At 48.8% G+C, this 13454-nt stretch overlaps 2 protein-coding genes across 6 annotated transcripts in view; one reads left to right on the top strand and one right to left on the bottom strand.

Annotated features, from left to right (window-relative positions):
* RBBP5 (RB binding protein 5, histone lysine methyltransferase complex subunit) overlaps positions 1–13454 on the bottom strand; it is a 187613-nt gene that overhangs the window by 112443 nt on the left and 61716 nt on the right. The gene's annotated exons all lie outside the window — the stretch shown is intronic.
* CNTN2 (contactin 2) overlaps positions 1–13454 on the top strand; it is a 49228-nt gene that overhangs the window by 27402 nt on the left and 8372 nt on the right. The window contains exons 3-11 of one of the 2 annotated variants that reach the window (XM_032792482.2): positions 2061–2205; positions 3276–3451; positions 4573–4668; positions 5031–5240; positions 8493–8595; positions 8926–9101; positions 10066–10202; positions 10821–10950; positions 11886–12036. In XM_032792482.2, the coding sequence (XP_032648373.1) occupies positions 2061–2205; positions 3276–3451; positions 4573–4668; positions 5031–5240; positions 8493–8595; positions 8926–9101; positions 10066–10202; positions 10821–10950; positions 11886–12036 (1324 nt within the window). The remainder of the gene's footprint in view (positions 1–2060; positions 2206–3275; positions 3452–4572; positions 4669–5030; positions 5241–8492; positions 8596–8925; positions 9102–10065; positions 10203–10820; positions 10951–11885; positions 12037–13454) is intronic. The other variant, XM_032792483.2, reaches the window with a different exon arrangement.

Here is a 13454-nt window from a genome sequence, read left to right as displayed (position 1 = left end):
GCCATGGCAGCCTGGACATCAAACAAGAACCCTATGAACCAAAGGTAAAGGGTGTCCAAGCTCAGCTGGAATTCACTCTTGCATAAAACATCACACTTATCAGAGGCGCTTCATTGAAACAGTGGTCCCACTGCGTCCCGCAGGGAAGGAGACAGACTGACGGCTGGCGAGATAGCACAGGATAGTTATTAATTCAAACACAAAGCCCTCAAGAGCTTCCGCCAATCACATTCAGATGGCAGGGGTGGCCGAGCTCTCCCTGGCTTATCAGTTATGGGGCAGATGGGCCTCACAGTGAGGAGCTCGCTGTCCGTTTCGGCTGATGGGTGGGTGACAAAGGGGGGAAGGGGAGAGAGAAAATTGATGGTTATCTCACCAGCTGTTTTTGCTGTTACATATTTCAGGTTGATTTTTATTATTATTTATATAACCAGTTTTATTACACATGCCCCAGCAGGTGGCTCTGTCAGTGTTTCCATTTGCCTTGTTAACAAGGTCGAATTCCTCCATCTCACTTATGACATAATACGTTGTGCTTTTCAGTCAAGGAGGGTAAGAGACATCACCTCCATTTTGCAGAAGGGGAAACTGAGGCACAACACAGTGACCTGACTTGCCCAGAGCTGGGCACAAAAATCACCTGATTCCCAGTGCAACTCCCTGTCCAGTAGTCCACACACAGTCTCTGAATATAGACGTATTCATGAGACCTACAGTAAATCTAATAGAGAGGGCCCCTCCCCACCATGAAACAAAGAGGTGACGGAATGCAAGAGAAGGAAACCAACAGAAATCAAGTCACGTGGCATTTCTTTATGTAAAGGGTAGCTGGGAAAGGGAGCAAAGCAGGAAGCATCAGGTGCTGTCCCAAGAAGGCAAACACCACTGCTACCCCAGTAACCTATCACTAAACCTGCAAAGCTCATGAAGCACCATGGGATAGATTTTTACAGGTGTTTGGGTGCCTAAAGATACAGAGAGGTGCCTACGGGGGTTTTCAGAAGTGCCTATGTCCCTAACTCACATTGATTTCAATAGGCCTTTATCTGCATCTGTAAAAATCTTTACCTTTAAAAATCTGCCTCCTACCTTTGCTCAAAGAGCGTCCCTTTGAGATTTACTGTTTCTTACTCAAAAATGTCCAGTGTCTGATCAAGATTAGAAGTCAAAAAATACCCACAATTTATTTCCACTGAGCAAATGGCTTAATTTTGATCTCACCTAGTTTTTTATACGAGGGTAATTTAAGTGGTAAAATCTACTCTTGCTTTATGGTGCTGTAACATCAGAATCCAGCCCATTGGGTCTGAATGCTGACAAGAAACTTAACACTCACCCCCTGCTGCTAGGCAAAACAGACCTAACAATTACTGTGTGTTTAGTGACTAAGGGAATGGCAGGTTTCAAGTTCTAGAAGGAGATGAGATGATTTACCCAGTGCCCAAAAGCGAGTCAGAAGCAGAGCTGAGAACAGAATCATGAGTCCCTTGATCACAGTCAACGGTCCTGCCTACCTTCTTCTCAGGCCAGGGGAAATGGGGGGAATGAATAAGGTAATGTTCGTACAACAATATAAAGACGTTAAGTTGCCATGACAAAGCTGACATTGTCAGTGTCAGGGCCAAGAATAAAACTCAGGGATTCCCAGCTCCTAGTCCTGTGGCCAGTCCACTGCTCCACACTGCCTCTGCATTAGCCTGTCATTAGTCCTTTTTGCATGCTAACCAAACCGTGTTAACCATTTGCTGTTTCCTAAGTCATGCTGCCCATTCCCAAAAGGCTCTGGCAGAGAGAGAGAGAGAGAGAGAAAATGGGAAACCAGAAATTAACATTGTATGAAAAGCCCAACATCTGGACTACAGAGGGGCCTGAGATGCAAAGTTTTAACCCAGAGCTGAACTCTCCAAAGTCCAAAGGAGTTTGGTTGTGGGGTTTTGGTACAGGCCCCTCTCTAGTCGGCCTTGTCTCCCTTTTAAAAACTGTTTGACAAAAGTTTGCTCCACAACCCCTCCTGGAGGAGCTGAGCTCAGGAGGATTTCTCTCATGCTGCTCCCTTGCAGGACGATGCCCGGTACACAGTACCATAAGGAACTATGGGCCAGTCTTTGAAGATCAACCAGTCAACACCCTCTTTCCTGAAGGCTCAACAGAAGAGAAGATAACTTTGGCTTGTCGAGCAAGAGCCAGCCCTCCTGCAACTTACAGGTGAGGTTACCTGCTCCCATTTGTCTGTCCTGTACCCCTAAATGCCAGGCTACTGCAGCGATGGGTGTTCATATATGCCTTAGGGAGACAGATTATAGAAACACCTACACAATTGCAGTGGGTTTGAATTACAGCAGATGAGGAGCCTCACATGTCTAGACCAGTACTAGCTGCCTCATTGTGCTGTGGGGTGTAGTCATGAAGAGTCCTGTAGGACTGGTTTTAGTACATGGAGTCTTGCACTGCTAAGTCACTGGTTTGAATCCAGCCCAGGCTGGTAATGACTCCAAGTTGTTACAACCTGATGGCTGTTTGTAGCCACCATATAGAATGAACTGGTGGCATTTTCTAATGGATCGGATGGTTGCTCGTATCACAGAAATCCCCCCCACTGGCATTCTCAGCAGAGAGAGATAGAGTCAAGCTCTCAGTTGTGAAGGGTGACTGAGCCACTGCCCTGATCCTATCACCCTTCTAGGTCAGGATGGGGGCATGATAGCAGGGTAGCTTGCCCTGCAGCCGTCCGTTAAAAATTCCCCAGAGCTGCCCACCCAGCACTTTCCACCAGCATTACGTTCACACACCACCATTTATTTAAAAGAAAAGCATGAAGAGGGACAGGCGCTGCCTCTCCTGCCCTGCTGCGTGTTGTCCCAGCACATCCATCCTAAATCACTGAGGGCCTTTTAGTCTCAGTGTAACTCTAACCCAGTCAGCCACTCATGACCCAGAAATACTCCATCCCACCAAAACTTACAGTTGAAATTCACTTGGGATCAGAGGGACAAATGGCAGACACTATGGGCCTTTCTGAAACTCTGGAGCTTCTATTTTTCTTTCCCTCCCACAGCAGTAGAGGCAGCTGAGAGATAATCCACTGTGTTCCCATTGGTACCACCCTAGCATAGTAAATATTGACTTCATCTAGGACTAGATACAACTGACCTTCCAATGTACATTGTGGTGTGTGCCTCATACCAGGGGCTGGTCAGTATGCATTGGTATCAATTGGATTTGAACATGCAGCTTTGATCATTGGTTCCTCTTCTCTCCCCCCGCGTTCTGGGCAGATGGAAGATGAACGGCACAGAAATGAAGATGGAGCCGGATACTCGTTACAGACTAGTTGGGGGCAACTTGGAGATAAGCAACCCAGTCAAAGCCAAGGATGCTGGGTCTTACCAGTGCCTGGCATCTAACCCCATGGGCACGGTTGTGAGCCGAGAAGCCTATGTCCGCTTTGGCTGTAAGTCACCTGTTCATCTCCACGGTGCAAATGCAATGCAGCTGCAATAGCACGGGGGGTAAATCAAATCTCCCACTGTTAACACAGGAGGATAAAGGAGACTTTTCCATAACCCCCTGTTGTTAGTGGGTTGGATGCAAAAGGCTTCCATGCTACTGTCTTTCTACCCTCTTTTCCTTTTCAAGATACATTCATTCAGTGCCATGAAGGCAGCCAACACAAGGCCATTTATGCCTCTGTTGGGACTAGCAAAATATGCATGAACTTCCACCTTTGCCTTTTCAGTGCTAGAAGTCACATGCAAGGCCGGCACTTTCATTTAGGCGACTTAGTCTGTCGCCTAGGGCACCAGCATTATGGGGGGGGGCAACATTTTGCTGGGGGGGGCGGCAGGCGGCTCCGGTGGAGCTGTCGCAGTCGTACCTGCGGAGGGTCTACTGGTCTCGCGGCTCCGGTGGACCTGCCGCAGGTATTTCTGCGGACGGTCCGCTGGTCCCGCGGCTCCGGTGGCCTGCAGCTCCACCAGAGCCACGAGACCCGCGCGCGGGGCGGCGAAATGGCCCGGCGCCTAGGGCGCCAGAAACCGTGGCGCCGGTCCTGGTCACATGGTATCTAATATCATCTCAATTAAATTTTATAGAGTCTTCTTCTAATGGGAAAGGACCTGGCCAAGCTTGGTGGTGCAGTGAATTCAATGCACTACAAGGAAAGGGGTGTCGGGAATGGTCTTTGGACCTTCATCTGCAAAGCCAATGGAAATCCAGGTGTATTGCTGAAGAGATGAATGCATGGGCCTGGAGGGGGCTTGGAAAGAGTTGCATCATTCTCCAGTGCTTCCTGCTGGCCAGCCTATGGGGCAGTGCTGGCTGTGTTCTTGCAAAGACAGCTAATGATCCTGGCTCCCTGCGGGCGGCAGTCGCTGTGTGAGCAACATGCCACACTGCCCTGCCGCAGTACAGTTCTCCCCCTTTAATTCCCTTGGAAATTACATGAGCAATGCTCGCTCCAGAACCACACAACATGCCTCCCGCTGGGGCATGACAAAACCTGATTTAAATGAAACGTATTCCCTCTGCAGCTGTAATTGCTGTTCACCTGATGGTTTCACTGTGCATGTTTAGTTTTGCAGGAATTCTCCACAGAAGAGCGAGACCCCGTGAAGATTACAGAGGGCTGGGGGACGATGTTCACCTGCAGCCCCCCTCCACATTACCCAGGTAATGCACTAGAGCAAAGGGGATATCAAAAGTAACAGTGATTTGAGGGCTTTCAGGTGATGTGTGAAATGGCCTCATGTGGCGAGATAGGACCAGACCATAGGTTTGGCCCTTTCTTGCTGAGCCTTTGGGAATTCTAGAGGAGCCAATTTTCAAGAGTTACTTTTGATGTTAAGTCCTGCAAATCAAAGGAGTTACGTGATGGGGCTAGTGACCTGGAGAAAATAAACACCACCCATAGAGCAACTTAGGGTCCGGCTTGTGTCAGCTTGGGAAGTAATCTTCTTGGTGCAGCCTGCTTTGGAGGTGGTTCAGGTGAGCCAGCATTTCTCGCACTTCACCCTTAACTCTTTCCCATGCAGGCCTGTCCTATCGATGGCTCCTGAATGAGTTTCCCAACTTCATCCCAGCAGATGGAAGGCGCTTTGTCTCCCAGATGACAGGAAACCTTTACATTGCCAAGACAGAGGCATCAGACCTGGGCAACTACTCCTGCTTTGCCACAAGCCACATCAACTTCATCAGGAAGAGTGTCTTCAGCAAGTTTGCCAGACTCACCCTTATTGCAGAAGGTCAGTACTTTAGGGCTACTGAGTGGGAATGTGGTGCCCCCCAGAAGCTGATTCTTAGAGAGAGAGGGAACAGCTCTCCAAGATAAAGTAGGAAAGAGGGGGACTGGATGGCTCAAGCCTTTCCTCTCTGGGTCCCTGGCTCAAATCCTGGCCCAGTCAGTGGTTACTCATGGTTATTGCACTCTGCCATTCAGTGGCCTCTTAGAAAAGCATTTAGTGGGTCTCAAGTTGGTTGCTGGCACACAAAAGCACCACCACAGTGGCACTACCTTGCAGTCCCAACAAAGAGGCCAAGGAGCCAACAGTCATGGCATCTGAGAACCTCTCATTTATTGCAGTTATAGGAGCAGAAGCCTCTTCTCTGCAGCCCACAACACCTGTTGACTCTGGCTGCCTCCACCTCCAACAACACCAAGACCCTCCCAGGCAGCAATGGGGGTTGGTCTTCGGGCCTTCTCATGGGTTATGCACAACTGCAGCTGCTCAAAGGACTGCAAGGGCTACTCCCCCGCTACCTTTCTGGTACCACTCACTGCCAGAGGGGACGCGAACGTGAAACCCTGACTCCACACATGCTCACAGGATTGGCTAGCTGCACATGGGGGAATTAGCTGCACCACACCAGAGGGTTTTATACCAAGCACACTGACAGCATCACAAACCTCCCACAATGTAGCAGGAGGACAGACAAATTAAAAGGCATAAAATGACAGGAAATAGAGGTTTGAGAACAGATGGAGATTCGAGGAGGAGGAGGAGATACAGGGAGGCTGTGCCAGGTGGCAAGAGCTGCAGAGGAGGAGGCTCTCTGCCCAGCCATGGCTGGGCAATGTGCAGTTACAGAGCAGGAGCCAGGGCTAAACCAGGTGAAGGAGAAAGATAGGAAGTAAAGAGCAACAGGTGCCCTGTTGCTGATTGGAACAAGTCCAGAGGGAAGTGTTAAAAATCAAGGACAGTTTTAAGCTGGACCCAGAAATGAATGGGAAGCCAATGTAGGGTACGCTGCCGAATCCTGTAGGTGGTTTCACAGTGACAACAATTGTCATTCCCACAGGCACTGGCACCTGTGGTCATCACAGAAACAAGGTCTTTGGCTCAAGATTCAACGGGGACAATTTTATGGCTTGAGCAAGCATATTGAAGTCAATGTGCTTTGGATCAGGCCTTTAGTTTGCTTAAACTGCTGGAGATCTTGAGGAAGGGAAAGTGGAAGGAGAGAGACTCTGGAATTGGAACATTTCCCCTGGAAAACGCTTTCCATCTGCAGGGATTTGGGCGATGGTAGGAAAGTTCCAGGATGTCATTTCTTTTCAGAGCTTGAAATAAAAAGTAAAATTACCAAACTACCTAAAGATACAAAACAAACTGCACGAGCTCCACAGTGAATAGTGCGAGGCACTGAGCTCACCAGCTGCAGTGTTTCATCATTAAGAATTTAGGAATCTCACATAGGGTGAGAAGAGCTCATCCTGTTTCCCTGAGCAGGATGCACCAGCAGGGATTGCGCTACACTTTAGAAGCAATCAGAGATGGAAGATGGTGCAGAACGCAGCAGCTTGCTGACTTAGCGGGGTGACCCGCTGAGTGCCTATGACACCAGTGCTCCAGGATCCGCACTGGCTGCCCATTGGTCTCCGAGTGGACTTTAAGATGTTGGTTATGACCTGTAACACCATAAATGGCTGAGACCAGCTATCATAAGCATAAATCCCAATTCTGAACCTTAGCGTCCAAAATGTGGGTGCTTGCATGAAACCTCCAAGCTTAATTACCAGCTTGGATCTGATAGCGCTGCACCAGACAGGAATTACAGTGCCTGTCTCACTCTGGTCTCTCCAAAACTTCCCTGGGGGACCCCAAGACTCAGATGCCCTGAGTCTACAACAAAGGAATTAACCCCTCCCTTTGCTCTCTTTTATTTCCTCCCGGCTTCCCTCCCTGGCTGGCCCTAGGAGATACCGCAAACACAGAGAGATCAAGTGTCTCTCCCCTCACCCAGAGGCTATGCAGATTCAACCAGTCAATCTAACACAAAGAGATTTCCCCCTCCTTTGTTCCTTAGCCTTACCCAGAGAAAACATCAGGTTTTAAAAAGAAGCTTTATATAAAAAAGAAAGAAAAGACATAAAATGTTCTCTGTATCAAGGTAGATGATATACAGGGTCAATTTCTTAAAGAAAAATGAATAACAGCTCTTATTCAAAAGATATCCAATTTAAAACATTCCAGCAAACTACACACACATGTAATACAAAAAAAAAAACAATAGAAGCTTACTGTCTTTCTACCTTTGTACTTACAATTGGAAACAGAAGATTATAGAAGCTTGGAGACAAAGTTCACTCTCAGAGCGAGAGCAACAGAACAGAGAGTCAGACAAAAGCCACACACCCCAAATTCCCTCCCTGAGCTTTGAAAAATCCGATTTCCTGATTGGTCCTCTGGTCAGGTGTGTGGTTCCCTTGTTACCCTTTAACAGGTAAAAGAAACATTAACCCTTAGCTATCTGTTTATGACACCAGCCTACTTGAGGGACCACCTCTCTCCCCATGCCTCATTACCACAGCTCAGTCAGCAGGGTGCCGGAGCTGGTTCCCCCTTGTTATAAAAGAGAGGGGGCAGCTGGCAGGGTGTTCTCTGTGAAGGCTTTGAGACTATGGAACTTGACAACATCCCTCCTCCCACCACCAAGGAGGAGCTGAATTTGATGACCTTGTGGGCAGGCTGCAAAGGACATCTATTTGCAAGGGGTTTTGCAGGATGCTGAGGGTATGCATCCCATAACAAGGAGCGGATGAAAGGGGGTCCCTGCAGCTGTCTGGCTGACTGAGTTCTTTTTGCAATGATTATTTTAATGCTTCTGGGATTTCACTGAATTGTGTGATTAACCAACATGTCAGGGCACCTAGCCCCTGGGATAGGCATCTTTTTATCATTTTAAATCTAAATAAATACAATTATCCCTGTTTCACAGGTGGGAAATTGAGGCACAGGGAAGTTAAGTGACTCACCCAGCATCATGCAGCGAATCTGTGGCGAAGCCCAGAATAGAACGCAGGGCTCTGCTTTAACTACTAGACAATGCTCGAGCAGGCTCTGGATGATAGCTGGAAGGCAGTGCAGCAGCTGATGTCTTTGAGACTTAAATATGTGCTTTTAGGAGGTGAATCCTTGCAAGGACCTTTGCCTTTTAATCTGTGTGAGTACAGTTCTAAAAGGCCTGCAACCTCCTTACCAATGTTTTTCTTTCAGCAGATGCCAGACAGCATGCACCCAGCATTAAAGCCAAGTTTCCTGCCGACACCTACGCCCTGGCTGGGCAGCCATTGACTCTTGAGTGTTTCGCCTTTGGAAAGTGAGTATTCTTGGGTCCATTTTGTTCCACCCTTTGGTGGCAGCAGCAACACTGGAAGAGAGTCACAGACCCTCAGGCCTTCATAATGATGGGTAGAAAGAACAGCCTTGCTGCTTTAATTCCCAATGCACAGTAGGGCCAGGGGCCAAGCCACCATTTCAAAAGGTGGAGACTTTTTGTCCTGGCTGCCATGGTGAAGGTGTTGGGGGCGGGGGGGTAGCTGTGGAAGGCAATTGCACTGCACTGTATTTTGCTGCACTGGATTGGAGTATATGTTGCACTGTGCATTAGGCTGTGCAGTTTTGCTTCACTGCGTTTGCTTTGACGTAGCCCCGTCCCTCGGATAAAGTGGCGAAAGGTGGACAGCTCACAGCCTTCCAAATGGATCTCCAGTGAGCCCCTCCTACAGATCCAAAACGTTGACTTTGAAGATGAAGGCACTTACGAGTGTGAGGCTGAAAATGCTAAGGGAAGAGACACCTACCAGGGCCGCATTATTATTCAGGGTAAGGCCCTTAAACAGGTCCCTTCCCAAAGCACAAGGAGCCCCAGGCCATGAGCTGAGCCCTGGGGAGGGGACTGGTCGCATCTGAACCAGCCTTAATCAAATCCACAGCAGAATCCTACTAAACACATGTCCAGGTTTCTGCTTTTTCTTCTTTCCAACACAGTAGGGGTGAATGAAAACCGACAAGAGAGTTATCCCTTGAGCAATTAACACAGAGGTGAGATAACAGAGCCAGAACCCCAGCTGGGAATATCAGACTTTCCCAAAGCACAGGGGTATTTGTATCCAGGGTCACAGATTGGATCCGCTACACAGGTCAGACAGAGCTATAATCATGACCCAAATACTTCAGTCCAGATCCAGCCCTCCCCACAGCTCAGTACTGATTGGATTTAGGGCTCCATTTCATTTCTAGAGAGAGAAGTCACCAGGTTCCTCATATCTGGACTTTCCCATAATGCGGTAGGTCTAGTTTGGAGGCAGGGTTGTGGGCTGGGGGACCCACAGGCTACAGCTATGCTAGGAGTTAGAGGTGTGATTCCTCTGCTCATGCACACACACTCACGCCAGCTCGACACAGGAGTGTAGCCGTGGTAGCCCGGTTCATAGCAGCCAAGGCATGGCTGAACCATGTGAAGTACATACCCACGAGTTTTGGGCAGGTTTGTACTCGGCACACCCTCCACTCCTGCTACCCATGCTACCGTGGCTATGCTGCTATTTATACTGGCATTAGCTTGACGAGAGTTTGCATAAGTGTGTGGACATATGTAGGGGAATCACAGCCCTCCTCATACTGTAGATGCAGCCAGTGAGAAGAACCGGCCTGGCATCTGCACACAGGAGGCAAAGGCTATTGCTATGAGGTAACGTGCTGTGATAAATCACTCTGCTGTGGGCCTGGCATGAGCAGACTCACATCTGACCTTCCTGGATCCTACATCGCTCTTGCTCCTTTGCAGCTCAGCCGGAGTGGCTGAAGGTGATCACAGACACAGAAGCAGACATTGGATCTGACCTACACTGGAGCTGTGCAGCAGCTGGCAAGCCACGGCCTACGATCAGATGGCTCCGGAATGGACAGCCGTTAACCTCTCAGGTACCACAGCCCTTGCTTGGAACAGTGAAGGCTGCACCTCTACCCGCTCACATGTCCCTGACCTGCAATAGACCCCACCATTCCAGTTCTAGCACCCTGTGTAGTTCAGCCAGTTCACCTCAGTCCTCACCTGTAACATCCCCTCCTCTTTCGGTTCCACGACCCTGCCCAGCAGTCTGCCAACTGCACTGATATGGGTGGTAGTTTTACCTCCCTCCCCACCGCCGAAAGGGAAGTTGCTGAGACTGCCAAGCTCATTTCATATGTTTACTCCCATCGTGCCATTCTCCAGTCATTCTCAACTGTTACCAGCAGCCCCGGGACCTTACACCCAGTCCTTGGGCCAGGAAAGTCTCCCCAGAGAGTGGTGCTTACCTCAGACCAGTCACTGATCAGTCAGTACATACCTACACACTTCACTGCACTAGCAGTCAGCTACCACAGTGGCGAAAGCCCTGTAAATGTTTGGCTAGGAAGGCATTTGATAGACAGAAAAACAATACAAACTTTGGAACAAGCTGGCATAGAAGCGGAAATGGAACTCAGCTCTGAACGCCTGGGTCTTGAGTCTCATTTTCTTTGTTCCCATCTAATCCGCTGATCTTCCTGTTTGCACAGAACCGCATCGAAGTGAGCAGCGGAGAGCTGAGACTTTCCAAGCTAGCCCTGGAAGACTCTGGCATGTATCAGTGTGTAGCCGAGAACAAACATGGCACGGTGTATGCAAGTGCTGAATTAACAGTGCAAGGTAACTCATCATTTTCCCAGGGGTCCCGGGTTTCCAAGGACTAGCTAGACACTGCAGTGTTGTAGATATAGTCCTAATATATTTACTGTATATGTACGCTACCTTTTTCATCTCAGTCCTTTACAAGCATACGAGAACCACTTACCCACCACAAAAATGTAGCACCTCTGGGATAGGGCACATCAACCACTACATCCATTACATTTTTGTGTAAATGTAGTACTCCTAAAAGGACAGACAGTTCTGGAGAATGAACTCCTCTATTGAGCCTCAGAACAGGCACTGCACAGACTGCAGCACCTCAAGTTTCCCCCCACTACACAGTTTTCCCTTGACCTAGGAACCGGGGCTGAGAAAATAGGTCAGTATCCATAACCCAGTCAGTCTGTTGTGGCTGGCAGCAAAGGGGAACTGGACAGATCCAAAACTCATTTCACCGAGACCAAACAGTTATCACATGATAATGTCTTTGCGTTGGTACTGGCCTGAGCTGAATTTGAACCAACAGCTTAGAAGTGAAATGCTCTAAGCAGCAGCCATTTAACAGCAAGTAAAGCAGAATTTCATATCCAGTTGAAAGGGGAAATTTTAGGGACATTATGTATTTACACCAATTGGAATTTGCTCAGGACATGGAAGTGAACATCCCCATCCTCTTTGAAATTGGCTGGTTTTGTGTCTTGGCAAAGACCTTGCAAGATCCATCGCCAAGCATGATACATCAGAATCAGGTAGCACCTCTCCTGGTTGATGATGGAACAGCCAACACAATCCAGCAGTCATTGAGCAGTGAAGGAATTGCTCATCCATCATGCTATTGTTATATTTCTATCATCATGCAGTTTGGTGACAAACCAGAATCCAGTTACACTGTAGCTTTACCATGCTCATAGTTCAGTATTTGAGAAGATCCCTTAATCCTCTTTTCGTCTTAGCCTTAGCGCCAGATTTTCGGCTAAACCCCGTGAAGCGGTTGATACCAGCAGCCCGAGGTGGGGAGGTCATCATCCCGTGCCAGCCAAGAGCAGCACCGAAGTCCATTGTGCTCTGGACCAAAGGAACTGAACTCCTAATCAACAGCAGCAGGTACTACACCAAGTCTGCTTCTAGCTAGGAACAACAACAGCTAAAAACATGTCTTCCTTGCAGAAGACCACCCAGCTGTTAATTGGTGGCCCTCTAGTTAGCACCCTTGACTATCATGCAATACCTGGGTCCATTTGTTAGGCCCTGGGAATATGATAACCTTTTGTATTGTTCCGCAGCAAGCCCTCTGGCAGATCTAGGAGCTACATGCATTAGGGCCTTCCTCAGCCACATGGAGGGCCTTAGGGGATGGGAGGAACAAACTGAAGGAAAGAAATGGAGGATGAACAAAATCCTCTGAAAAAGTGCCCCTTCTTGTCATGGGGCTCACTCACCACTCACAGCGCCTCCTGCTGGCCATTCTGGGGATTAGCTCTGCCACTCTTGTGTTCTCCCTGCAGTGGCGTCTTCACTCGTCCCATCTCGCCATATGGCCCCTCTCACTCCAGGCACTGCAGTCTCCTCTTTGTGGCTTGGTCCTCCAGGCAGATCACTAAGGTCTTCCCCTTCTAGGGAATTCAGTCTTTCCGGACCCTCTGTCTGGCTGGTGTCTCCAACGCCCTTTTCCACTCCCCAGTGGCTGGTAAGGTACCCAGGCCCACTCTCTACACTGGGTTCCAGCCCAGGGACCCTATGACAAGCAGCCACAATCCCACTTCTTGCTGCTGCTTTTCTGGTCTTCTTCCTACATCACTCTCTCCTTGCCAGTCTCCAACTCCCTCCACTCAGGGAGTGATGGCAGCTACTTCACTCAAGTGTTTCCCAGCAGCAGCCCCCGTTTGCAGCCCACTACCTGGCTTTATACAGCCCCCTGTTCCTGCACAAGTGAGCTTGCTCCCAATCAGTGGCCTCCTCATAGCCTAAGGCTCCCCTGCTTGCAGCCTAACTAGCTGATTGGGTCCACCTGGCCTAACTCAGCTGTTGCAGGGCTCGTGTGGGGAACACACTCCATCACGCTCCACCAAGGCCCACATAGGCTGGCAATCCCCAGAGGCTGAGATAAGTGGTGTATGTTTGCTTCCTCATGAACCAAAAAATGGTAAAAAACAAAGACAGTTCAAGGTGAAATGGAAGCACAAATCCTGAGCCCTCCAGCTAATCAACATGGAAGAGCAGCATGTTACAAGGACCAATTACCTGTACTCCGTTTTAGAGAATGCTCACATTCTTCCATTTCAAAGCTTCCATGGAGGGTACATTACATAGGATTGAACATCAAAGATCCCCTCTTTAAAAATGCTACTGATGTTTGCTGCACTTCATTTGCTGCTTCTTTTAAAAAGTCTTACCTAGTTTTTGCAGTCTGGTCTTTCTGACCTGTATCCTTAGAGAAGTCAGCAGCATCTGGGAATTCCATCTAGAGGTTGGTGCACACCGGGAACATGACTGCTGTCCACAGGGGCGGCTCCAAGCACGTG

The sequence above is a fragment of the Chelonoidis abingdonii genome, chromosome 4, assembly GCF_003597395.2.
Source record: "Chelonoidis abingdonii isolate Lonesome George chromosome 4, CheloAbing_2.0, whole genome shotgun sequence".
NCBI classification, from domain to species: Eukaryota; Metazoa; Chordata; order Testudines; family Testudinidae; genus Chelonoidis; species Chelonoidis abingdonii.
Note: the sequence above shows the minus strand (reverse complement) of the source record. Positions and strands in the feature narration are given on the sequence as shown.